Source organism: Micropterus salmoides, unplaced genomic scaffold (genome assembly GCF_014851395.1).
Source record: "Micropterus salmoides isolate LMB-PRFRI ecotype aquatic unplaced genomic scaffold, ASM1485139v1 Ms_hic_scaffold_17, whole genome shotgun sequence".
Classification (NCBI taxonomy): Eukaryota; Metazoa; Chordata; class Actinopteri; order Centrarchiformes; family Centrarchidae; genus Micropterus; species Micropterus salmoides.
Genome location: NW_024040817.1, coordinates 5,660,374 through 5,684,107, shown reverse-complemented (window position 1 = coordinate 5,684,107; position 23,734 = coordinate 5,660,374). Strand labels below are relative to the sequence as shown.

General features: G+C 42.5%; 3 protein-coding genes and 1 long non-coding RNA gene across 5 annotated transcripts in view; 1 reads left to right on the top strand and 3 right to left on the bottom strand.

Moving 5' to 3' along the window:
* LOC119906892 (zinc finger protein 665-like) overlaps positions 1-18,125 on the bottom strand; it is a 35,812-nt gene extending 17,687 nt beyond the window's left edge. Inside the window, exon 1 of one of the 2 annotated variants that reach the window (XM_038724331.1) lies at positions 17,706-18,125. In XM_038724331.1, the coding sequence (XP_038580259.1) occupies positions 17,706-17,726 (21 nt within the window). In that variant the 5' untranslated portion in view covers positions 17,727-18,125. The remainder of the gene's footprint in view (positions 1-17,705) is intronic. The other variant, XM_038724332.1, reaches the window with a different exon arrangement.
* On the top strand, positions 1,294-6,869 carry LOC119906923 (zinc finger protein 24-like). Its single transcript, XM_038724383.1, has 2 exons — positions 1,294-2,162; positions 5,791-6,869. The coding sequence occupies exons 1-2, from the start codon at positions 1,994-1,996 to the stop codon at positions 6,396-6,398; spliced, it is 777 nt and encodes a 258-aa protein (XP_038580311.1). The 5' UTR covers positions 1,294-1,993; the 3' UTR covers positions 6,399-6,869.
* On the bottom strand, positions 4,659-5,880 carry LOC119906939. Its single transcript, XR_005445058.1, has 3 exons — positions 5,763-5,880; positions 5,053-5,111; positions 4,659-4,861 (listed from the first exon to the last, which is right to left on the bottom strand). It is a non-coding gene; the product is annotated as an uncharacterized LOC119906939 (long non-coding RNA).
* Positions 11,860-17,712, bottom strand: LOC119906900 (gastrula zinc finger protein XlCGF57.1-like). The gene is made up of 2 exons (XM_038724346.1): positions 17,548-17,712; positions 11,860-14,116 (listed from the first exon to the last, which is right to left on the bottom strand). The coding sequence occupies exon 2, from the start codon at positions 13,982-13,984 to the stop codon at positions 12,125-12,127; it is 1,860 nt and encodes a 619-aa protein (XP_038580274.1). The 5' UTR covers positions 13,985-14,116; positions 17,548-17,712; the 3' UTR covers positions 11,860-12,124.
* Positions 18,126-23,734: the final 5,609 nt, after the last annotated feature.

Below are 23,734 nucleotides of genomic sequence, written 5' to 3'. Positions count from 1 at the left end.
TCTGTTGCGTTGCGGTCAAGTAGCATGTTTGATACGCTGTAGACCCGGGTTCAAATCCGGGTGGGGCGACTGCTCTTTCCGTCACATATGGTGTCAGAAGTGTGAAATTGTTGGAACCAGTGTGTGATGCATTTGAGGGACCCCCAGGGTTGGTGGTGTGTGTGGGATGGGAGAAGCACTAGTGGGTGGGGGCACCCTGAGATGGGAGGAGTACAATTGGTGAGCAGTGTGATGGACCACTGTCACTACTGTTGAGTATGCGCTGTGACTGCCATACCAACGATCAAATATACTGAATAAAGTAATTTATGATCATCAGCTCTATTCCCCTCCACCACAGCATATAGTCCTGATCTCCCCTGGAAGGAAGGAGTAAATCAAGAGGATAAATAAATGCAAAGAAAAAGTTCTAAATGCGATGAGATGCCTCGTAGGGTTGGACTGAGGAGTTAATGTACCATCCTTGAAATACAAGGTGTGTGCAGTATGGATCGGCAGCAAGAACATCACCTGGGTGTTCCCTGCAAGTCGAAGCAGGGACAAAAGCTGCTGTATTTAAGAAACAATTATTGGATGCGTTTGAGAGGGCACGGAGATAATCTCCCAAACAAACAAGTGCTTCAGGTCTGCAGGCTGGGAAGGGACGGAGCAGGAAACAACAAGTTTGAACAAGTTTTGGCAGGACAGGAGACCGGCGAGTGAAAGGAGTTCTGCCTGACAGCGGCGTGGCCTACAGCCTCTGTGTGGTTACTAGAACCACTGGTGGGGGATTTAGAGTTACTGCAAGTTCAGGTGAGAAAGTACAGGAAGTACAGGTGTATATGGACGGATCAAAAGATCCAATAACGGAGCTTCTGCTTCAGCTTCCTAATACTGCATATTTACAAATGGACATCAAACTCCTTAAGTGTGTGCACGGTTGAGTTGTACGCCATTTGGATGGGTTTAGAGTAAACGCTGCATCCAGTGGGGGGGATGGCGAGGGTGCAGTGGATTAGACACATGCTTCTGTTGTGGGAGACCTGGGTTCATTTTCCTAAGACACTTAACTCCTAGATGACCTCCGACATATAAAGTAAGTAAGTACGAGGTCCAGCAGCATAACGTCACTGATTATATGAATCTTCCGACAGGATCGGTCAGGATGAACTGACAGCAGCCTCTCTGATCATGAAACACCACTTCGGGTAAAAATGAGATTGTAATGGGTATAATATTACAGATTCTTTTTTAGTAATGAGTTATATTACTGTGTTAAAGCAAAAAGCAAAACAGTACTGTACTCCCAACACTGATAACTAATCGAAAGTTTGTACAACCTGAGCTCTGAAAAACAAGAAAATAAAGCATTAAATTGGGAGAAATATTGCTTAAAATAAGCTAAATTATCTGCCAACAGAACAAGAATATTTCACTTGCTACTTAAGGACAAAGAAAACAGTGTAGTGTGGTTCCTGCTACACACACAGAACTTAACAGATAATTAAATGTGTATTAAAATATGGTAATATGTACCGCTTGAGCCTATGTACACACATGTTACATAATTAAGAGCTTAATAATTAAGATTACAGAAATGCAACACTAAGGACGCAAGCTGCCAAACTCAAAGAAGAAGCAGCAGCTCTGGGGTCAGCAGATGAAGGGAAAACATATTTAACTGAAAAGAGAGTGTCTGAGCAAACAGACACGGTTAGATGCTACTGACCACGCGAAGAACACTTTACTGTAGGAAATATATATCAGAGAGGAAGAACATGATGGAATAAAAAGAGAGAACAAGACACACCGGGCGCTGTGGGAGAGAACTACCTCCAGAAGGTGGCAGCAGCCATTACTCTGTTTTGTTTCTTTAAAAAGTATCTCAACAGTAAGGAGCCGTGTGTCCGGATAAACCTGCTGCTCTCCCACGAGGTAGCTTAGCATGCTAACAGGAAGTTAGCCTCGCAGCGCTGCTCAGAGTGAAGAAAGTGTTTGTGAGCTGGTGGAGAAAATGAGTAAAGTCCAGGTGCTGAGTGCGGCTGCTGAAGAGATATTCGGGCTGTTTGAAAGGACGATATCAGAGTACGAGCGGGAACTCTGTCGGTCCAAAGAGGAGAACCAGAGACACCGGAAACTGCTGGACGCGGTGTTCCAGCCTGAAGTCCGGCTGCACAGAACAGGTCGGTAACGAGACCAGCGTCAAGACAACAATCACGTCCAGAGCCCAGCAAGCAATTTCACGGTTAAAAGACTCGTCTCATAGACGTCTAACCACAGACCAAATACACAGCTTTTAAATGACTACATATCTGCCTCTAATAGACAACAGAATAGTGGCTAAAGGATTGTTTTTACTCAAACAAAACAGGTTCTCACAAATGGTAATCCGTCCAAACAAATTAAATATAAAGATTTTATTAAGAAAAAGGATTACAACGGAGACAACTTAAGATAATACAACATGATGAAAATATAAAGGACTTATTGCTAAAATATTACTAAACAAAACAGGGAAAAAAAATATATATATATATGAAAATACAAACAATTTTAACAACGTGGTAATAAAAACATAAACAATGATAAAATAAATGGGTTGGCTACATCCAAATCTAGATCTTCATCTACGCTGCTACTTGATGCAGGAAGAGCGTCAGATGGGTCTCTGGGTTGGCGCCAGTCTCTCGGGTAAATGGGATCCATAACGGTATTCCCGCACAGTACCGACTGAGCTAAACTTGCACATGAGTACAAAAGGATTTTAAATCACAGCTGACTCCACGCTGCATTCAGGCGGAGTCTAAACATCCAGACTGTTTCACTTACAGGCTGCATGACGTCAGATAAATAACCATACATGATACAGATGTTGACTGGCAAGACAATGTTGGTAACGATGGCAAAGATAGCGGCAGCAGTCGTATTCTGAGCATGTGTCACGACTTCACTCGTGGGAAAAAAAAAAGGAAGACGATTAACTTAGGTTACAAGTCACGGTGGATATTTTAGGCACGGACCAGGTTTCAGTTGTTTGATAGGCTGCGTCATTAATAAGCTGACGTGCGGCTCACCTGCTGCCGTGGTAACGGATTGCGGGTGGAAATATACGTAAAAAAGACGAGTTCTCAGTCTTTTAGTCGACTTTATAAAACATACTGCTGATGGAGAAAATGGAGCAGCTGGCGGGAGAGAGACAGAGAGAGGCGGGGTGTTTACCTGAGGTGTAGGTGTGAGTGTGGGGAGAAGAGAGGCAGACTTAAAGACAATAATAAGAATGTTCCTGGTCAGTAAAACCTGCTTTCACAGGGCGGTATAATGTGAAAATTTTAGATTTTTTTTTAGCTGGGGCTCAACGTCATGATGTCTTTCCGCCATCACCGATGGACGATGGCGTCGTCATTCGGCCCAACCCTGAACAGCGTCTTCACTCTGCGCTCCATCTGAGCGTCTTCAGCCTGTTTCCCTTATGTTAGTAAGAACACATGTAAACCGACCGCGGCACAAACCAGACAGACAACATGAACATTTGGACGGTTTATTGAGGTTTTGCAGTGTTTTGAACAGCGACGCAGTCGCCTCCATGATCACACTCCTTGCTTTGAACTAATCTTCAGGTGGGAGAGGTCCCTGTGAATCATGGTGCAGTTAACGATGTAGCCTGCAAACTACATTCAGAAGCAGATCTCTACATGACCATACATTACGTAGATAAACTTCTCTGAACGTATTTCCTGGTTTGCAGTCAGTGGATTCTGAAGCCTGCGACACATCAGGGACTCTCACCAGTTAAGTACTTCTGCGTAAAATCGACGGCATATCTCTCCTCAAAAATGTAGCTACACATCGAGGCGACGCGGACCTTAAGCACTGTGATTGGTCGGCTGGGCTACGCACGCAGACCCTACGCAGGAGTATAAATGGGCCTTTAATCTAGCCTCCAGTTAAACTGGCAGCTGCTGAGCCGTTCATCATGAACATGGCTTTAAAACTTCATCCAACAAGACCCAAACAAAGAAGCGCTGAACACAAAATAGGTTAGTAACCTGAGGTTAGTGAACATGTTTACCTCAGCATTGGCCATCTAACGTTAGCTTGCTTCTTGCTTTAGCTACGACCTACGGGAGGTAAAAGTGTAATTTATACTTCTGCGTCAAATGAACGGCGTAACCTCTGCGTAGCCCCGTAGCATACACCATCGCCTGACGTGCACCTCCTCATCGAGTTGACGCGGACCTTAAGAACAGTGATTGGTCGGCTGGGCAGCCTCGTAATGCCTCCGAGCCAACAGGAAGTGCCCCGTGCTTTGAAGTAACTTTTACTAGCGGCCAAAACGGCGGCTGTAACACGGTGGATCGATTTATTTGACCGTCGCAACCCAAGCGAAATGACTCGTTTCACTATCAGAATGTGATGCATTTGAAAAGGCTACACCAGCCGCAAGTTTACAATTTTACCTCCATTCACGTTAGCAGAGCGCTAAACCGGAAGTTAGCGTGCTCGGCCGGCAAAAATCAACACAGTGGACGCTGTAGCGCTGCTGCCAACAAGCGTTTGGGGGTGTAATTGCAAAGAACAGAAAATAGTTTTTTCCTAACTTTGACATAATATAAAAGAGAATAGTTAACGGTGGCTGTCACATGTTTCATAAAGTAGTATTTGGTCAAATCACAGAGTTGTTTCTGTCAGAAAAAACTTTATCACAAATTAAAGTGGCTGACTGGGTGTACAGTTGTCGATATACATACGTGACAAATGCAAGGAGAAAGCAACATGAAGCGTCTCAGTCTGGAGTCCAGAACAGCTTCAGGGCTCCAAGTCTGTGGAACTCTATTGGAGGGATGTACACCTCTGTTATTTAATCAAGTCGTCTCACTGAGATCTAGAGAGAGACAGTAGAGAGAAACACAAACGCAGTCAGACAGAACAGAAGGACAGACAGCATCAGAGACAGTGAGACATTAATACATAGGTCTGAAAAGGAGATTTTATGTTCTATCATCTGCTCTTGCAGGTCGAAATCAGGTGACTGTAAAGGCCACAGCATTTTATTCACATCATGTCCATCCTCACCAAACTGTCCTCTCTTTTATTCAGCTTCTTCCTTTCCTTTAGCCCCGTCTGTGTGGTTTCTGAAAAAGAGAAAATGAATCAAAGAAAGTAAAACATAATAAAGTATGTTGCCTGACATGATTCCCTGTTATGCCACAAGGTGGAACCGTGAGGTAGGCACACAGTAATTTAAAACAGTAGGTGCGTTTGACTTCAAGCGATGCAGGCTGGACATAAAATAAGGCATGCTGGTTATAAATTGTGGCCAACTTTTTCCGGTGCTGCAAAACTTCACCAGCAGGGCAGCTGCAGTCACCGAGTCTGGCAAACAGAGTTGCTTTTTTTTTCTCAGCTGCACAAAGTTGGAACCACACTTTCGCCTGATGACAGATCTCACGGCGTTGGCAAAGAAAAATGCCGCAAGATCAGTCATTGTTCTAAGCTCACGCAGGTAGAATGCGTCTGACTCGATGACGCTGTTTTTATACCCCGCCTCTGCAGTCAACTGCAGCTCACGTTAGACTACCAAGTCGGTAAAACTCATCTCAAATGCACCTAATGTTTGGAAGGTTACCGATTACAGTTACCCTATTTAACATTCAGCATTACGGCCTTTGGGGAAATAATTAAACATTTTCACTAAGTTTCCTCTTTATTCTCGGACAAAACAAAGCAAGTTGGTTCTGAACTGAACGTCCTGTATTGAACATCCCAAGTGAGCATTTACTCACAGTTTTCCTCATTGTGTCTGTGTTTCAGTGAGTCATGAAGACGTTCAGCAGCTGCAGGGGAGTAAACAAGAGGTTCCCTCTGAGCAGAAGGAGTGGAGACACAGTCTGGACCAGGAGGACCCACTAGAGGTGCCACACATTAAAGAGGAACCGGAGGAACTCTGGACCAGTCAGGAGGGAGAGCAGCTTCCAGGGCTGGAGGAGGCTGATATCACCAAGTTCACATTCACTTGTGTCCCTGTGAAGAGTGAAGAAGATGATGAGAAACCTCAGTCCTCACAACTTCATGAGAGCCAAACTGAACAGATGGAAGCTGATGGAGAGGACTGTGGAGGACCAGAACCAGCCAGGGACTCTGATCCAGATAGACTTTTACAATCTGAGACTGAAGACTCTTCTGAACCTGAAGTCAGTGATGATTGGAAGGAGACCAGAGCACCTCAGTCAGGTTTAAACTTTCTGCAAAATCACGACTATTATTCTGGTGCGAAACCATTTTGCTGTTTTGAGTGCGGAAAACTATTTAACCAAAACTCAAATCTGAAGACACACATGAGGATTCACACAGGAGAGAAACCTTTCAGCTGCTCAGTCTGTGGTAAAAGATTTGCCCAGAAGATTTTCAGAACCACATGAGATGTCATACAGGAGAAAAACCTTTCCACTGTTCACTTTGTAAGAAAGGTTTTTCACGGTATGCACATTTACAGTTACACATGAGACTTCACACAGGAGACAAACCATTCAGCTCATTGACTTTGCTTAATCAGGTCAAAAGGCATCAGTGTGCCGGTCGTCGGTCCTCGCAGCTTCATCAAAACCAGAGTGAGGAGTCTCGAGCCAGCAGCTCAACAGAACACATGAAAACAGAACCTGAAGGAGAGGACTGTGGAGGACCAGCCAGGAACTCTGATCCAGATAGATTTAAACGGGGAACGGAGCAATTTTTATTTGATGGTCAGTTTGTCAGGAAAATGGAACTGAACTATTTTTGAACTGGACTGCTTTGCTGAATAGAAATGAACTGGATCCTGAGGGGTAATTCGAGTTGTGTTTATTGTTTTGTGATACCCGTTTTTTAATACATGTTTCTTCTGTTGCATTTCATATTGAGTTGTGGTTTTCATTATTGTTCACTGGTTGCATTCAATGTGAGGATCCATAACATAGGCTAGTATATGTACCCTTGGTGACATTTGGTGAGTAAAACATATTATTCTGCATAAAACACAAAATATCTTGCGTGTCAGGAGAGAAAACCTGACTGGAACCCCGAAAGAAACCATAAGTCAGACTGTCACAAGGTCTCCTGCAGAATCTGCAATATTTTCTTACAAAGCCAGCTGTTTGTATATAAAGACCAGCCTAAAGGTTCACTGAGGCCATGGAGCATGTTCAGAAGACAGTTCCCCCATCAGCATTGACAGTAACAGAGGTGCTGATTATGATGATAGCATACGTGCATAATCATATTTATCTCATTAGTAGCTACTCTAATAGGAGACAATGAATACCGTAAAACTTAGCAGAGTCCTGGATGGATACAGGGTCGCAGGGGGCTGGAGCCAATCCCAGCTGACATCGGGCAAAAGGCGGGGTTCACCCTGGACAGGTCGCCAGTCCATCGCAGCAGACTGAATCCGTTTGAGTCAGTTTGAGCCTGCCTATCACACAGTACAAGTGAACCACCGCATCCCCCGACGACTGAGACAAAAGACAACGATATTAAGGATCAGCAGTGTTCCTGTACAGCTGGTCGGCCTCTGTTCATTATTACAATCATTAAAAAGCAGAACAGCAGGACTTTATTACGTTCCAGTCAGTAGTCCATGAAAGTGTCACACCTCAGTTAGAGCAAGTCCTATACTGCGCTGTGATTGGCCAGCTGTGTATTCGGGGCGTGGCTTAGCGAACGGTCAGTTTACCTCCTACGTTACAGCAGGGCTCCAGAAACCACAACATCAGCCCCTCCACTTTAGGTCATGCTAGAGCATACATCGGGGGCCGCATTACTTCCTTTACAGGAAAAGAAAGGAGGACACAAAACAGCAAGAAGCGGATGGTCTTTGAAATCGACAGGATATTTCTCGAAACCCTACAGCAGCTGTGCTGGGAGTAATACCAAAGGCCCTGGGCAGGAGGGCCAGGAAATAAATATAAAGTCAATGCAAATACGCAGAGAGATGCGATTTCCTGTCAGGCGGTGTGAAGGACAGCCCAGTAGCAGAGAGCGGAGATACTGAATCTCTGCCGGCCGACAGACAGCTGCTGAGTGAAAAACACCCGTAGTCGGACTGGATTCTGCTGCTGCAACTGAGCCGTGACCGGCGAGAGGAGCGCAGTGGTCCAGTGACAAAACCCAGGTGAGGAAAGTGACACGAGGATTAAATTTGCATTTGGTCTGAATGCATAGTAAAAACAATCCAGTGTATGGCCACATATAATTCTGTATTTCTGTTGACTTTCCATAATGATAATGCACTCACCTCTGCGTGAAGAATCCCATTTGTGTGCTGAAATCCCCCCTCTGGCTTTAGACTGCAACACACACCACTGCTTTTCACACTCCTCACCGCTGTGCATGATGAGAGAACGAAGGGTTAACCTGCCGTGTCCTCCCTCTGTCCAATTGGCTTTTCTGTTTTTTTGTTGATGACATTAAAAGTTTTTGACACGCACCTGTAATGTAGATTATCTACATTCATACAAATGTTTCACCGCCGCGCTTGGTGGACATTAAACAAGAAATGATGCAATCAAATCACTAAATCAAATGACTCATTAGGGATGAAACGGTAGGAAAATTTGATATCACGATTATTTATCACGGTTATCAGTGTTATCACAGAGTTGTAAAAGTGTGGCGAAAAAGATTAAAATGTACTGAAACACACACTGAAACCATTTCAACAAGTTTTATATTGAAAACTACAAATAAAATTGGCTTTTTGTTTGTATAAACATCAAAATAACAGCCAATACTTTTGTAATTCTATGAACAAAAGTGTGCATGATCATTATCAAGATTTTATATTTTATAGTTAATGCAATGACCCCGTGTCTTTACTCTAATGAGCCCAACAACTGACATAAAAACAGGAGTCTGCAGCGTTTCTCCTGTTGTGACACTTTTACTAATTAATAACTTTAACTTTGATCGCTGCTGGATTTAAAATGAACAAGATGCTGGTTGGTTGACTAAACTGCGTAACGTGTTCTCATGTGTTCTCAAGTAAAAGTAGCTCGTTTAAAATTTACTGAGCAAAACTTATTTATACTAATTTAATATCTTAATTTTACTTATTTTATTAAATCACAGTCTTTTGCGTCATTGTCTTGTGCTATTTCTGCCATTCATTTCTATTTTTCTGCATCATCATGGATCATGCATAAAATCAGAAGCGTTGGGCTTCATCTAGCCAGAGAGAACGATCACTGACCATCCGCAGAGAGAGGGCGTGGAGCGGTGTGGACGGTTATTTTTCCCTCTGGATGGATGACGCCTGGCGCTCCTGATCCATGTGCTACTACAGCTGGAGAATCTCCGCAGTCACAGTCAGTCCTGTTGCACAGCATTTATTTTTACTCAGTAACAGATGTTATTTTAAATGTATTACGTAAGTACAATACTTCCAACAAAACATACTAAAAGTAAAAGTAAAATTAGATAGATTAAAAAATTACTTTAAAAGTACAAGTACATAAACACACTACTCACTTACAGTATCGTGAGTAATTACAATTTGTTACTTTCCACCTCTGGAAACAAATGAAAAGCTAGGTTATTAATTGAATTTCTGTAACGCAGAAATCTAAGTTTATAAAGTTAAAAGCCCTTCCAGTGGACGGGCACTGTTCTACAAGCTGCACGCTCACTACTTTACACTGATATACAAGCTGTACGCTCACTACTTTACACTGATATACAAGCTGTACGCTCACTACTTTACACTGTTATACAAGCTGCTCGCTCACTACTTTACACTGATATACAAGCTGCTCGCTCACTACTTTACCCTGTTCTACAAGCTGCACGCTCACTACTTTACACTGTTCTACAAGCTGCACGCTCACTACTTTACACTGTTCTACAAGCTGCACTCTCACTACTTTACACTGTTCTACAAGCTGCACGCTCACTACTTTACACTGTTCTACAAGCTGCACGCTCACTACTTTACACTGTTCTACAAGCTGCACGCTCACTACTTTACACTGTTCTACAAGCTGCACGCTCACTACTTTACACTGTTCTACAAGCTGTACGCTCACTACTTTACACTGTTATACAAGCTGCACGCTCACTACTTTACACTGTTATACAAGCTGCACCCTCACTACTTTACACTGTTCTACAAGCTGTACGCTCACTACTTTACACTCTTATACAAGCTGCACGCTCACTACTTTACACTGTTATACAAGCTGCACGCTCACTACTTTACACTGTTATACAAGCTGTACGCTCACTACTTTACACTGTTATACAAGCTGCACGCTCACTACTTTACACTGTTATACAAGCTGCACCCTCACTACTTTACACTGTTATACAAGCTGCTCGCTCACTACTTTACACTGTTATACAAGCTGCACGCTCACTACTTTACACTGTTATACAAGCTGCACCCTCACTACTTTACACTGTTATACAAGCTGCACCCTCACTACTTTACACTGTTATACAAGCTGTACGCTCACTACTTTACACTGTTATACAAGCTGCTCGCTCACTACTTTACACTGTTATACAAGCACACTACTTTACACTGTTATACAAGCTGCTCGCTCACTACTTTACACTGTTATACAAGCTGTACGCTCACTACTTTACACTGTTATACAAGCTGCTCGCTCACTACTTTACACTGTTATACAAGCTCACTACTTTACACTGTTATACAAGCTGCTCGCTCACTACTTTTCAGTCTTTAGAAATGAACAGTTCTTCTTTGAACACTCACCTCTGGTCCTGGTTCCTGTTTCAGAAAGCAGGCGTAACAAACTCTGAACTTATCACTGAGCTCTGAGTTGATTGAGCCTGAGATGTGAAACTGAGTTTTCTGTTTCATAACAGCTGATCAATATTAGTTAAATCAACTCTGAGTATGTTAAACCTGATGGCAGGGCGTGTGGGGATGAAAAAGACCCTCAATCATCAATGGAGCGATTCACCATGGTAACGGGTCAATAAAGGCAGAGCCTCCATTTTAATCGGGTGAAGCTATAAATATGAATGTATGCCAACGCGGACCATGAGAGGCTATTTATGTTAAAACGCAGGAAGGATGAATTCGTTAACAATATTTTATACAGCGTAGCTCATTTATCATTTACCAGACTGGAATTTCCTTAAATGCTGAAATTCTCCTACAGCCCATTACATTCATTTTAAACAGGCTATATTTATTCAGCCTCACAGCAAGAAGGTCGTGGGCTCAAACCCCGGTTGGCCCTGCCTTTCTGTGTGGAGTTTGCATGTTCTCCCCGTGTGTGCGTGGTGCTCCGGTGTCGGACTAGGTTAGGTGACCCTAAATTGTCCTTAGGTGTGAGTGTGACTGGTTGTGTGGCCCTGCGATGGACTGGCGACTTGTCCAGGGTGAACCCCGCCTTTCGCCTGATGTCAGCTGGGATTGGCTCCAGTCCCCCCACGACCCTGTACGCAGGATAAGCAGTAGACGATGGATGGATGGATATTTATTCAGCTGTAACCTGACAGGACAAAATGCCAGTGGCAATAACTGAAGATAAAAATATCGATCAAACAGATCCGAAACAGTTTAGGCTACTCATGGACATGTGATTGTAAAGTCACAGTCTGACCCCACATAACATGTGCTCAAATAGTGGTTGAAAGACTGAATCTGTAAAGCTATTAACCTAAAATAAATAGCCTGCGTTATATTAAAATTCATTTCAATATCCCTACCAAACTGCTCGTAATATTCAGCCTCACAAAAGAAAAAACTTGTTTATTTTAACGGCTGCGACAGGCAGTGTGAAACAGACTGGGCACAAAAATGCAAAACATAAAAACCCAAACACTGCCATCTCGTTCCGACTGTCCCTCTTTTCTACTGTCAGCAGACCAACCACAGACCGGTGTGATAGCAGCTTTATTATCTCAGCATGAAGCAAAAGATAAAAGTAAGCTAGCCAGTAAAGCAGAACCCGTCTGCTGCTCATACACAGACAAGAAAGGGATTTTTTACTGATTCATCGAAAGGTGAACAGTAGTTCGAGCAGAGGTGTGTTGTGGTGTGAAATCACAGCGGATCAGGAAATGATCAGACCCTTTGGTTATCACTATCTGGACCAGAGTTCCTGGCTGGTTCTGGTCCTCCACAGTCCTCTCCATCACCTTATGCTTCCATCTGTTCAGCTGAGCTGCTGGCTCGAGGCTCTGCCTCTCGGTTCTCCTCAAGTTGGTTTCCATGTGAGGACTCGCCACCACACTTGTGTTTTTTGAGTTGTTTACGCCAAGTGAATCTTCTGTCACAAACCCTGCAGCTGAAGGGTTTCTCTCCTGTGTGGATTCTCATGTGTACCTTCAAACTTGTCTTCAAAGTGAATGTTTTACCACACTCAGAGCAGCTCAGTGGTTCCTCTGGGTGGCTTCTCATGTGGGATGTCAGATAAAACTTTAGCATAAATCTTTCACCACAGACTGAGCAGCCGAATGGTTTCTCTCCTATGTGTAATCTCATGTGTTTCGTCAGATATTGCTTTATAGGAAATGTTTTCCCACACTCGGAGCAGCTGAATGGTTTCTCTCCTGTGTGAGTTCTCGTGTGTCTCATCAGATTATCCTTTGCATTAAATGTTTTCCCACACTCGGAGCAGCTAAATGGTTTCTCTCTAGTATGGATTCTCATGTGTCTCTGCACACTTCCCTTTTTAGTAAATTTTCTACCACACTCAGAGCAGCTGAAGGGTTTCTCCCCTGTGTGAGTTCTCATGTGTGACTGTAAATTGTGCTTTGAGTTATATCTTTTTCCACACTCAGAGCAGCTGAACGGTTTCTCTCCTGTATGAGTTCTCATGTGTGACTGCAAATTTCCCTTTAGGAAAAATCTTGCCCCACACTCAGAGCAGCTGAATGGTTTCTCTCCTGTGTGGATCTTCATGTGACACTGCAAATTTGCTTTTCGGGTAAATATTTTCCCACACACAGAACAGCTGAATGATTTCCTATCAGTAATGTGTGTCCCAGACATGACAGGGATGTCATCAGTGTTTGAACCTGAAGGGCAATTTCTGGTTTCCTCACAGTCATCATCACTGTCTTCAGTATCAAGTTTAGACGAGTCTTCAGTCTCAGGTTGTAAAGGTCTACCTGGATCAGAGTTCCTGGCTGGTTCTGGTCCTCCACAGTCCTCTCCATCAGCTTCTGTTTCCATCTGTTCAACTGAGCTTGTTGCTCGAGGCTCTGCCTCTCTGTTCTCTTTAGTTTGGTTTCCATTTGAGGACTCATCAACACACTTGTGTTTTTTGAGTTCATTAAACGAAGGAAATCTTCTGCTACAAACACTGCAGCTGAATGGTGTCTCTCTTGTGTGGATTCTCATGTGTCTCTGCAAATTTCCCTTTAGAGTTAATCTTTTCCCACACTCTGAGCAGCTGAACATTTTTTGGTCAGTAACGTGTGTCCTATGACTGACTAGGACTTCATCATTATGGGGAGAGTTTAAATCAAACTGATATTTCCTGTTGTCTTCATCAGTCTCAGGTTCAAGAGACTCTTCAGCTGAACAGTGTTCTCTGGTCTCCTTCCAGTAATCACTGTCAACACTGTCTACAGTTTTAAAAGATTCTTCAGTCTTGTCTTCATTCTCAGGTTGTAAAAGACTACCTGGATCAGAGTTCCTTGCTGGTTCTGGTCCTCCACAGTCCTTTCCATCAGCTTCTGTTTCCATCTGTTCAGTCTGGCTCTGATGAAGCTGTGAGGACTGAGGTTTCTCTTCATCATCTTCACTCTTCACAGGGACAGGAGTGAATGAGAACTTAGTGATATCAGCCTCCTCCAGCCCTGGAAGCTGCTCTCCCTCCCGACTGGTCCAGAGTTCCTCCTGTTCCTCCTTAATGTGTGGGGGCTCTGGGTCCTCCTGGTCCATACTGGGGTTCCCGTTTTCTTCAATGTGTGGGGGCTCTGGGTCCTCCTGGTCCAGACTGGGGCTCCACTCCTCTTTAATGTGTGGGGGCTCTGGGTCCTCCTGGTCCATACTGGGGTTCCCGTTTTCTTCAATGTGTGGGGGCTCTGGGTCCTCCTGGTCCAGACCTGGGACTCCCCACCTGCTGCTCAGGGGGAACCTCTTCTTTCTTCCTCGACAGCTGCTGGAAGTCTGTAGGACTCACTGAAACACAGACACATTAAGGAGAACTGTGAGTACACGCTACCTCATGGTGTAACAGCTTGCATATTAGGACCAGGTAGACTAGGTCAAAGCACTGAGTGTCAGTTTCCAACCTGCATAGACGCTGCGGTCAATATTACTTTATTAAATCTCCTTTTTCATAAGCGATGTTTTGGAAAGCCTTCTGTAGTATGAAGTGCAAAGATAACAGGTTCAAGCTGGCATCAGTCTGTCACATTGTGTTTCACTCCATGTCTAGATGAGGACGCTTAAAAAATAAATCTCAGTTAGCGCCGTTAGCCTGGCAGCTTGCTTAGCAAGCAACCAGAAAACCCACGTTAAAAATGAATTAAAGCTAAACTGAAATTGAAAACAGTCAAAACTAAATAAAAACTATAATGACCTTGTTCAGTTTAGTTCAGTCCAGTTTAGTTTTTTCACAAAACATTAAAATACAAGTACAATCACAAATATTTGTGAAAAGGGACACCGTTTTTTAAGCTATCTGAAGCTTGTACATAGGGGCCCACACACTAAGTAAATTATATATATTATATATGTATGTTTGAAGACTAAACACATCTAAATAAGTGAAGCAAATACAATATAGAGTATAATTTCTAACCTACATACAGCAAACCCTAACAGCAAACTATCCTAATCCTACTACCCAGTGGTCCCAAGAAATTCATTACATCAGTCTCTGTCATTCTTGGTTAAATAGGTAAAATGCAATAAATGGAGGTGATAGACAGCAAAGAAACTGGAAGATAGCAGAGGCCCCCCTTGGAGCCACAAACAACAGGCCTCTAGCACCCTGAAGGAAAGTATGACTGGAAAGCAGTTATAATAAAATCTAAACCTTTATTAATCAAAAACTAGGAATTAAAACAACGCGAAGCACAAAGAGACTGGCTGGCTGAGATATCAATGAGCCCCATAAAACACACACTAGCTGACATGTAAATATAATGACCAGCTGACACGTTAACCCAGCATTATATCCACCTGAAATGTGGGCTCATTTAGGTCCTATAAAATAAAACAAAAACTAAGGACATTTAGTCTTTCATTTTAGGTAGTTTTGCAATCCTACAATACTGTTTTAGTTGGTTAACGTTTTTTTTGTAAAGCCTCGTTTTTATTTTTATTTCAGTTAACGACAATGTTTTTTCACATCTACTTATTATCATTATTTCATGCATCTTCATTAACGATTATAACCTTGGTCTGCACAGAGTCTGCTTGACCTAGTGGGGGTGCAAAGCACAGCGCAACTGGCTACTGTAAACGGCAATCGATAAATAAACAAAATGTACTAAACTTTTCCCTTAATTGTGGACGTGATCCTGACTAACTCTTGGCTCATTTTAACTATGTGTTTTTTAAAGTGAAAGTAAAATGTGTTGCTGGAATAAACAGAACTGAATCCTACGAAACACTGAATGAAGCGAAGGTGGAGATTCGACTAATTACTATCCCGTCTGCCCTGCTGATCAATAACTACCTCATATCAAACCCGAAGACTAAAGCACGCCTGTCTAGTGTGATAGTATTCTGTAGTCAGGGTTTTTCCTGCATAGAGAAATTTTTGGTGCCCCCCCAAAGAGGTTCATGCGAGCGGCAAAGGAAAATCACCAGCGCCAAAATGATCAGAAATGAAAAAAAAAAAGGCGAATCAAATATTTTCTTATGGTGTTTTAATATCCATTTATCAAACAGCTGTTGAGCGAGCAGAACATAAACTTAAATACGACGTCTTGACTTCCAGCAGTCGCCTCTCCTCTCATCCACACCGCTGGATTAATAAACCAGCTGCTGCGTTGGTTTAACTGTGCCTGAACGCTCCGCCACGAAGCTCGCACTGCTGGGAGCGATGACTTCCTGTTCTTTCTAAAATATAAAATCCGTCACCGGTTCTGTCACTTTCACATTTTAGTCCCGGTCCTCTCCAGATCAGGTTCTCCGGGCACCACGTGACGCTCACCTGTTCCCGTTCTCTCCTGCCTGCTGATCTCATGCAGCCGTCTGCATTAGGTGCTCGTCAAAGTCCCTTTTCGTGAACCGACCAATCACAGGAGGAGGCGGGACATTAAATAAAGGTTGAGGCATCACAGCAAAACTTGTTGTTCTGGATGCACAGTTGTTATTACTGACAAGTTAGTACTCTGCATGAACAGATCAGAGTCTGACCACCATGTGGAGCGTTTTTCTTGCTCAATAATTTAACGACTGAAAACAACCCACAGAAATGAAACTGCTGTTTTGTCCAACTGGGATTAATATTAGGCTACTAATGGTGAGCTGTAGTAGCCTGTAGTATGATCTGGAATTATAATGAATAAAACATCAGCACTAATCAAATCAGAGCTGTATGCTGATATCAGAAGATGGTTTTATTAGTGAAACAGCTGATTCTCAACTAATAAACTATCTGTAGGCAGATTATCCAAAATAAAGTATCTGACCTATTTTTTGTTTAGCATCTGTACTATTGCAGATAGAATTGTTTGACTTACATTAGATTGAGGCAACATGTGATGCTTTTTCCTTTCTAATTTCAAATCACTATGGTAGAACAGCTAGCTAAACATTGGCTGACAGGGTCCAGGGTCTCCGCTGCCTTTACTCCCCCAGGTTGTGGACATATTTCATCAAATGGTCAGAAATAACAAGAAAATGCATAGATCTTGCTGGTGAGGTAATCATGTGCAGTCACCCCCCAAAGGCCCACTCTGAGCCAGTGATAGTATTACACAGATGCAGTGATCACTTCTGATGTATGAACATATCCTCTGTATGAATTCAAACTTTATACCTGCGAGCAGACTCTCTCCTCAGGAGCTTCTTTAGTTCAGGTAGAGAATCGTGAGCTTTTAATGGAAACACTTCGTACAGTTTGTTATAAAGTGTGGCAGCTTTCTCATAAATAACATCCAGTGTTTCTCTCACACAGACTTTAGCTGGTCGCTGTGTTTGTTTCTTTATGTGACCCCGGGAGATTCTCTCTTTGGCTGGTTTGTTTCACTTAACTCAGAGGTTTTCAAAGTCTGAGACTGTGAGAAAAGACGCCCCCTTCGCTCAATAACCTGGACACCTATGGGATCATCATTATGTTATTTGACACTCACCAACTGAGCCAAGATACCCTGATATTGTTTGGCAGTTTAAAGGCTGACATGACTTCAGACCTCACCAAATAAAGAAGTTTCTGGCTCTGATAAAGTGGGAAAAAGTAACAAATCTACTGTATTTCTGAACACTTTCAACAGGTGTGCTGTTCTATGTGATCTCTTTTGATAACTACTGTAATACTTTGTCTCTTCCATTCACTGAACCTCCCGCCTCGCACTTTGAAAACCCTGAACTCATTAAACTGTTTGTTGCTGTCAGAGTGAACAGAGAGAGAAGCAGCAGCAGAGAGAACCGACCTGCTCTGTGCAGCCGGACTTCAGGCTGGAACACCGCGTCCAGCAGCTTCCGGTGTCTCTGGTTCTCCTCTTTGGACCGACAGAGTTCCTGCTCGTACTCTGATATCGTCCTTTCAAACAGCCGCACTCAGTCACTGGTTGATAAAACCTCTCAGCACCTGGACTTTACTCATTTCCATCGCTCGAAACTTTTCTCCACGAACTCTGTTTTCACGCTAACTAGCACTGTGGCTAACTTCCGGTTAGCATGCTAAGCTACCTCCAGTAGCTCCGGAGGCTCCCGGGAGATGAGTCCGAGGTGAAGCCGGAGAGCAGCAGCTTTATCCGGACACACGGAGGCTCTGGCGGCTCCTCGCTGTTGGTGCCAGAGACTCTTTCTCAGCACAACAACGGGACAAAGCTGATCCGTCCCAAAGAGGCTGGAAGCTCCGCGCTCACTGGCCGAGCCCGGGAACCCGCCTCACTTCCGGGACGTGGCTTCAAAATAAAAGCCTCTGCGAGTTTTGTTTATTCTGACCATAAAGCATTTAGTAAACGCTCTGGCTGCTGCTGACATTACAGTTATGATGACTTGGGGACAGAGTTTAATTAGTGCTGATTCTAATCTAAAATCTAGGCATGAATCTACACCGAGCGGCAATCTGAAAAATGCTAGTTAGTGTTCCCTTTTTCAATCCCATAAACTCTCACGGTATTATGACTGTTATTATCATTTCAGAGGCAGCCTATTCTGATAGACTAATATCTCCTATCAAGGCGAGTCCAGATGTTTCACAGCACCTTTAGCGCCGTAACAGCATATTCTAACTTGTCATGTCCCATTAACATGGATGATTATGTAAATGTATGGAACTGTATATAAACAGGAACCTGTTTGTCTTTGAATTACAGAACAAACAAAAAAAATGGCCAAAACTTCATTATTTAAAAAACAAAACCTAACAAGTGCACATGTGTAACCAGTCTGAGTTTAGCAGCAATGATAATACTTAGATACAGAGAGCTGCAGTTTTTCCAAGTTAAATCTTGGTCTTCTATTATCCCGTATGAATTTGCCTAGATATCTGAGAAACTAGACAAACTGAAAATGTGTGTTGTTACAAAACTCAGTACAACATATGATGATGTTCAATCTTAAATCTAGTGATAGGGTCTACTGTTGCAATTGATTTCTCACTTTCTAAATTTAATGGAAATCCTGCTCTACAGTTAATGCTGCAGGTCCCCCAGGATTTTACAATGTAACTATTAACACAAGTTTAACTAATCCCTGTTGATCACCACAGTTTCCCACAAAACGTCACACATCAGCAAACTCACCTCTTTCTTACAAGTCGCAGCAGACATGTGTGATCCCAACGTTCACATTTTTTGATTAAAAAAAGGGCTGTGAAAACCACAGTCTGAATCTTCTTTACCGGGGGGGGGGTTGTTGCTGTTTGGCAAAACGTGTAGTATTGTGGTCGAACATAAAGGAAATCATGATTGACAAACACGACACATGGCAGAAACACATGGAGGACGTCAGACGAGACACTGAGACACAGGCTGCTGCATCCCGGTCAGCTGCAAGAAAGAATTGAGGTCAGCTGGTTTAAATACAGGGTCAGGCCTGCAAAGTCCTGGAGGGGCTGTTTAATGATTCTACTACAATTCTAAAGTTAAAAATATAACATCTACCTTTGCAGTTTTCACTTATTCCACAATAAATACCCCAAAACATTGCAAACTTTTAGAAAAGTTGCCAGGCATTTTATGCCGCTTTCCAGACCGGTAGGAACTGGGAAATGTCCGACTTCCAACCTCAAAGCGTTTCAGGTGCGTGATGATAAATGTAAACAATAAACGTGGCTGACCGTGACAAACTTATGTTTCTTTGGCAAGTTTCTGCAGTTAAACCCTCAGCAGTGCATTTGGTATTAATTAAAAGGACGGCCATTTTATAAATGTACGTTACTCGTTAACTGTGTATCCTTCTAGCTACACCAGTTGGTAATAGGGTTGAAACAATTCATCGATAAAATCAATACGCCTCGGCAACAGCACAACGGCGTCTGATCAGAAAGCAGCCGGTGTTCTGCCAATGGACCACAGACAAGGTAACAGTAACTTTAGCATTTAGCTGAAGTCCTGACTGATTGTTGAGTTGAAGCCAAAGTAAGCTGCAGTCCTCAGCTGAAAATGTGACCACGTGCGTTTGTTGTTCTGCTTTTTGGGCCGTGAGCTGTGACCTCACAGTCAGGAGTTAACTGGGTGTCGGGAGCTGCAGCTCTCTGTAGCTCAGATGATCCCTGCTACCTGCGTGTGCTGATCAGTCTTTCACCCAGATTATTTGTCTTTATAATAACAAACAGCTGTTTCATGTGCAGGTTCGCGTCATTTCACGTTTCACATCTTACATGTTTTCTTGACAAAACGTGGTTTGGAGACCAGCGTCGAGTGACACAGCTGCTGTCAGCTCGTGTAGCGTGTGACCCCCTGTCACCGATCAGTCACATAGTGCGAACGCCACAACGACTTCAAGACTGCCGTCATATAACGGCAAGTTGTGTTTCTGCCATCGGCCGACGCTGAAAGTCGCAAACAAGCAAAAGTACTTCTTAAACGACGCATCAATGAATCGTTGAAATAAGCTATAGAAGCTTTGAGTACTAAAATCATCGTTAGCTGCAACCCTAGTTGGTAATCCTCAAAAGTCAGCAGAAGTTGGAGGCTACATTTCCAAATGTTTTCACATTTCTGGGCATTTTTAACATTTTCCTGAATAACTTTTGGGCAGAGAAGATGAATTTCACAGATTGTTTACTGTAACCAGCTACCTGATAACATTGACAAAACATTTCTACATCAATTTACAACAAGTTTTACTATTTGATACTAGTATGTTTTATTTTAATGTAATACTTTACCTTTTAGTTTATGGTTTACCATTTACAGTGTGTGACGTCATTCGGCTGCTTGTGAAGTCGGTTCACAAGTAGGAAATCCAACTTTAAGTGGCGTTCATGGTACCTTTTCTAGTTGGAGGTCAGAAATTTCCCAGTTCCGAATTGCCTGGAACGCAGCATTAGACGCAAACAATAAAAAAATGGCCTGCGAAATCCTGGAGGGAGTGAATTATTAATTCAGCGTTCTGTCCCCACATCACCAGTCACATCACTTTACTATCCATACTGCTATCAGCGAGAGCATCAAACCTCCTAAATCTCTCGTAATGTTGCACTGGAAATTATGTAATGAGATTGTACAGAATTAAATATGCAGTAATTCATGCATTTATTTTAAATGAAAAAAAAACCTCAAAAATTTTCATTTTTTTCCTATTTTGTTCAGTTATGATGTAAGAAAACTGAGTTTAATTAGTGCTAATTTTCTTCAGCTGATGAAGAAAAAAAAAGAAGAAACAAATTGACATTGAACTAGCAACCCGCTCTCCTCGCAGTCTTCCACACATCTCTGCACTTCCAATTCAGCAGTCACCCAAAACTTAATTTTATTTATTCATTTATTTGTCAAAACCAAAAACACACTGTAACAGATTACAATAACATGAAACAGATGTGGGTTGCTACCTGAGGCTAATGTGCAACCCCCATCTTCCCTGGTTAGGCTCCTTCGCTTAAAAAAGGTCAACACATATCGTCATAACCAAAAAATAAATAAGCACATAATAAATAGTGACACTGCGCCGCCCTGCAGTCTTCACTTGCTGATCTCCTGGTGGAGAAGCTATTAGTGTTTGTTTTTGTCATGTATGGACAGCTGGAGCATTTGGTTTTTATCCATTATTTTCATTCCAATATTTTTTATTTTTTATATTGCTTATTTTATGCCACGTGCCTACAATGTTTTTAAACCACATCATTGTCTTGTATCAGAGGTTGCAAAGTAGTTCTCTCAATAAATGGTAGGTCAGATGGTAATATCGATTCCCACCCTATCGTCTCTAAATCTCTCACACTTCCAAAATCCTCTTTTTTCCAGTATAACACACTGGATGTCTGAGTTTAGCAGCAATGATAATACTTAGATACAGAGAGCTGCAGTTTTTCCAAGTTAAATCTTGGTCTTCTATTATCCCGTATGAATTTGCCTAGATATCCAAGTAACTTTCTAAAATCCTTTGTTGGAATATCAGATGGCAACATTTGGATAGGGTACAGTATTCTTGGTAAATCATTTATTTTAATCAATGCAATCCTACCAATACACAGAACATCTCTCTAAATCATTCTTAATCTTAGCTATTACTGGTACAATATTATGTTTTGTTAACTGATTCAAATCATATGGGATAAAGATACCAAGATATTTGAGACCATTTCTATTAATCGGGAATGGAAAATTTAATTGACCCTGTTGTAGTCTACCCATTGGTAGTGCAACTGACTCCCCAAAATTAATCTTATATCCTGAAAAACTGCTGAATCTGTTAACAACCTCAATAAGTTCTGGCAGAGAAGTACTAGGATTAGTTAGGAACAGCAAAACATCATCAGCATACAAGACAATTTTATGCTCATCTTGCATTGTTTTTATTCGACTAATTTCCTCATTGCATCTAATATCTTCAGCCAGGGGTTATATAATAAGAGAAACAGACAAACAGAAGTGGTGACAAAGTATTTCCTTGTATAGTACCTCTGTTATAGAAAAGGCAGGTGAGAGTATTCCATTAACCGACACTGCTGATTTTGGATCTGTATAGAGTAACTTAACCAGCTGAGTATATACTTCAGGAAAGGAGAATCTATGTAGGCCCTTAAAGATACCTCCATTCGATTCTATCAAAAGCTTTCACCACATCTAAGGTCACTATATATGAAATGCCTATGAAAACATGTTTTCATTCTTTTGATCAGTGGACCCTTACAGACTAAAATATAAACTATTGAGGAATTGACACATATTCAGACTTTATGACCGCTTCAAAGGTCAGGAGTCACCACTTCTTTTTCATCTCTTGTTTACCATGCAAACAATGTGTAGCACTAGCTGAGTCAGACTCAGAGCTTCAGGAGGTTTTACACATCCAGAGACCTATAAAAACAAGACCCGGCTTCTTATTGAGACATGCAAGAGCATTAGTAAAGCTGGAGAAACACAGAGAAAGTCACATTAGCTCACCAGCTAACGCTGAGCAGTTGCTAATGTTATCCGGTGCAAAGTTATATCGCTTTCCACATTACTTCACCAGCTAACGCGACCCATGTTACTATCCTGTGTACCACTGTTGATTTAGCCTGCAAGAAAGGATGTAACGGTAAAAAGCAAATGTGGAGCGATTTGTTTACCAACATTAGCCTATAGTGATGCAGCCACGAGCAGCCAGCTAACGCTACAGTAGCTTGGACCTGCCGCTGTTTGCTTCGAAACGTTCAGTTTAGGTTTATTTGGGTTTTACCGATACTCAGGTACACAGCTTCTCCACCTTTCAGTCGCTGTAACTAACATGACCCACATAATATACAACCCAGAGGAAGAGCCACTAACACTACAGTAAATTTACTTACTGCGGTCTGACTGTTATAAAGTGTGACACAATCTCATTATAATATTCAGTCCAGCCCACTAACCGTTTCAGTATCATCCAATACATGTAGCTGTGCTGACATTGCTGAGCCTCCGGTGAAAGATACACAGATAGTAAAGATAGTTACTGAAAGAAGCAGGCGAGCTAACGCTGTAGCACGTCAGCTAAATGCAGTAAATGTACCGTGATCATGTAACGAGCATGTTTTAGATTAGTTCAACCTGCAGCTGATAAAACTGATACTGTAACGTTGCAGTGGGAGGTTACCTGAGTTCCCAGCATATTGTGTGAAGCTGCCTCCCTGTCTGTCTATAGCCGCCGTCACTCTGCCTTTTTTTCGGGAGGATTGTGCCGATATGCGGCTCACTGCACTGAATGAAGTAACGTTACAGCGCCGGTGTTGATCCGCCTCTGAGACGGGAACGTTGAAGTAACAGAACTTGAACATGTCTGAGTGAACAGCCACAGCCTGCATGCTGGTGATCCTGCAGGATTTCTATATGAAAGCGGTTGTGTTTCGGATATTGCTCACTCATGAGTTCAAGCGAGCACGCGTACGAGCACAAGCCTGTTAGCAATCTTAAAACCGCACCGCTAGTGGCCGCTGGAAACTCCATAATGCCCCTTTAAAACAGTACACTGTTAGTCTACCTA

Excerpts from the sequence above, each read along its gene's own strand:
- LOC119906923 (XM_038724383.1), top strand. The coding sequence starts at position 1,994 with ATGAGTAAAGTCCAGGTGCTGAGTGCGGCTGCTGAAGAGATATTCGGG. Across the intron at positions 2,163-5,790 it reads AGTCCGGCTGCACAGAACAG|TGAGTCATGAAGACGTTCAG; the intron begins GTCGGTAACGAG and ends TCTGTGTTTCAG.
- LOC119906900 (XM_038724346.1), bottom strand. The coding sequence starts at position 13,984 with ATGGACCAGGAGGACCCAGAGCCCCCACACATTAAAGAGGAGTGGAGC.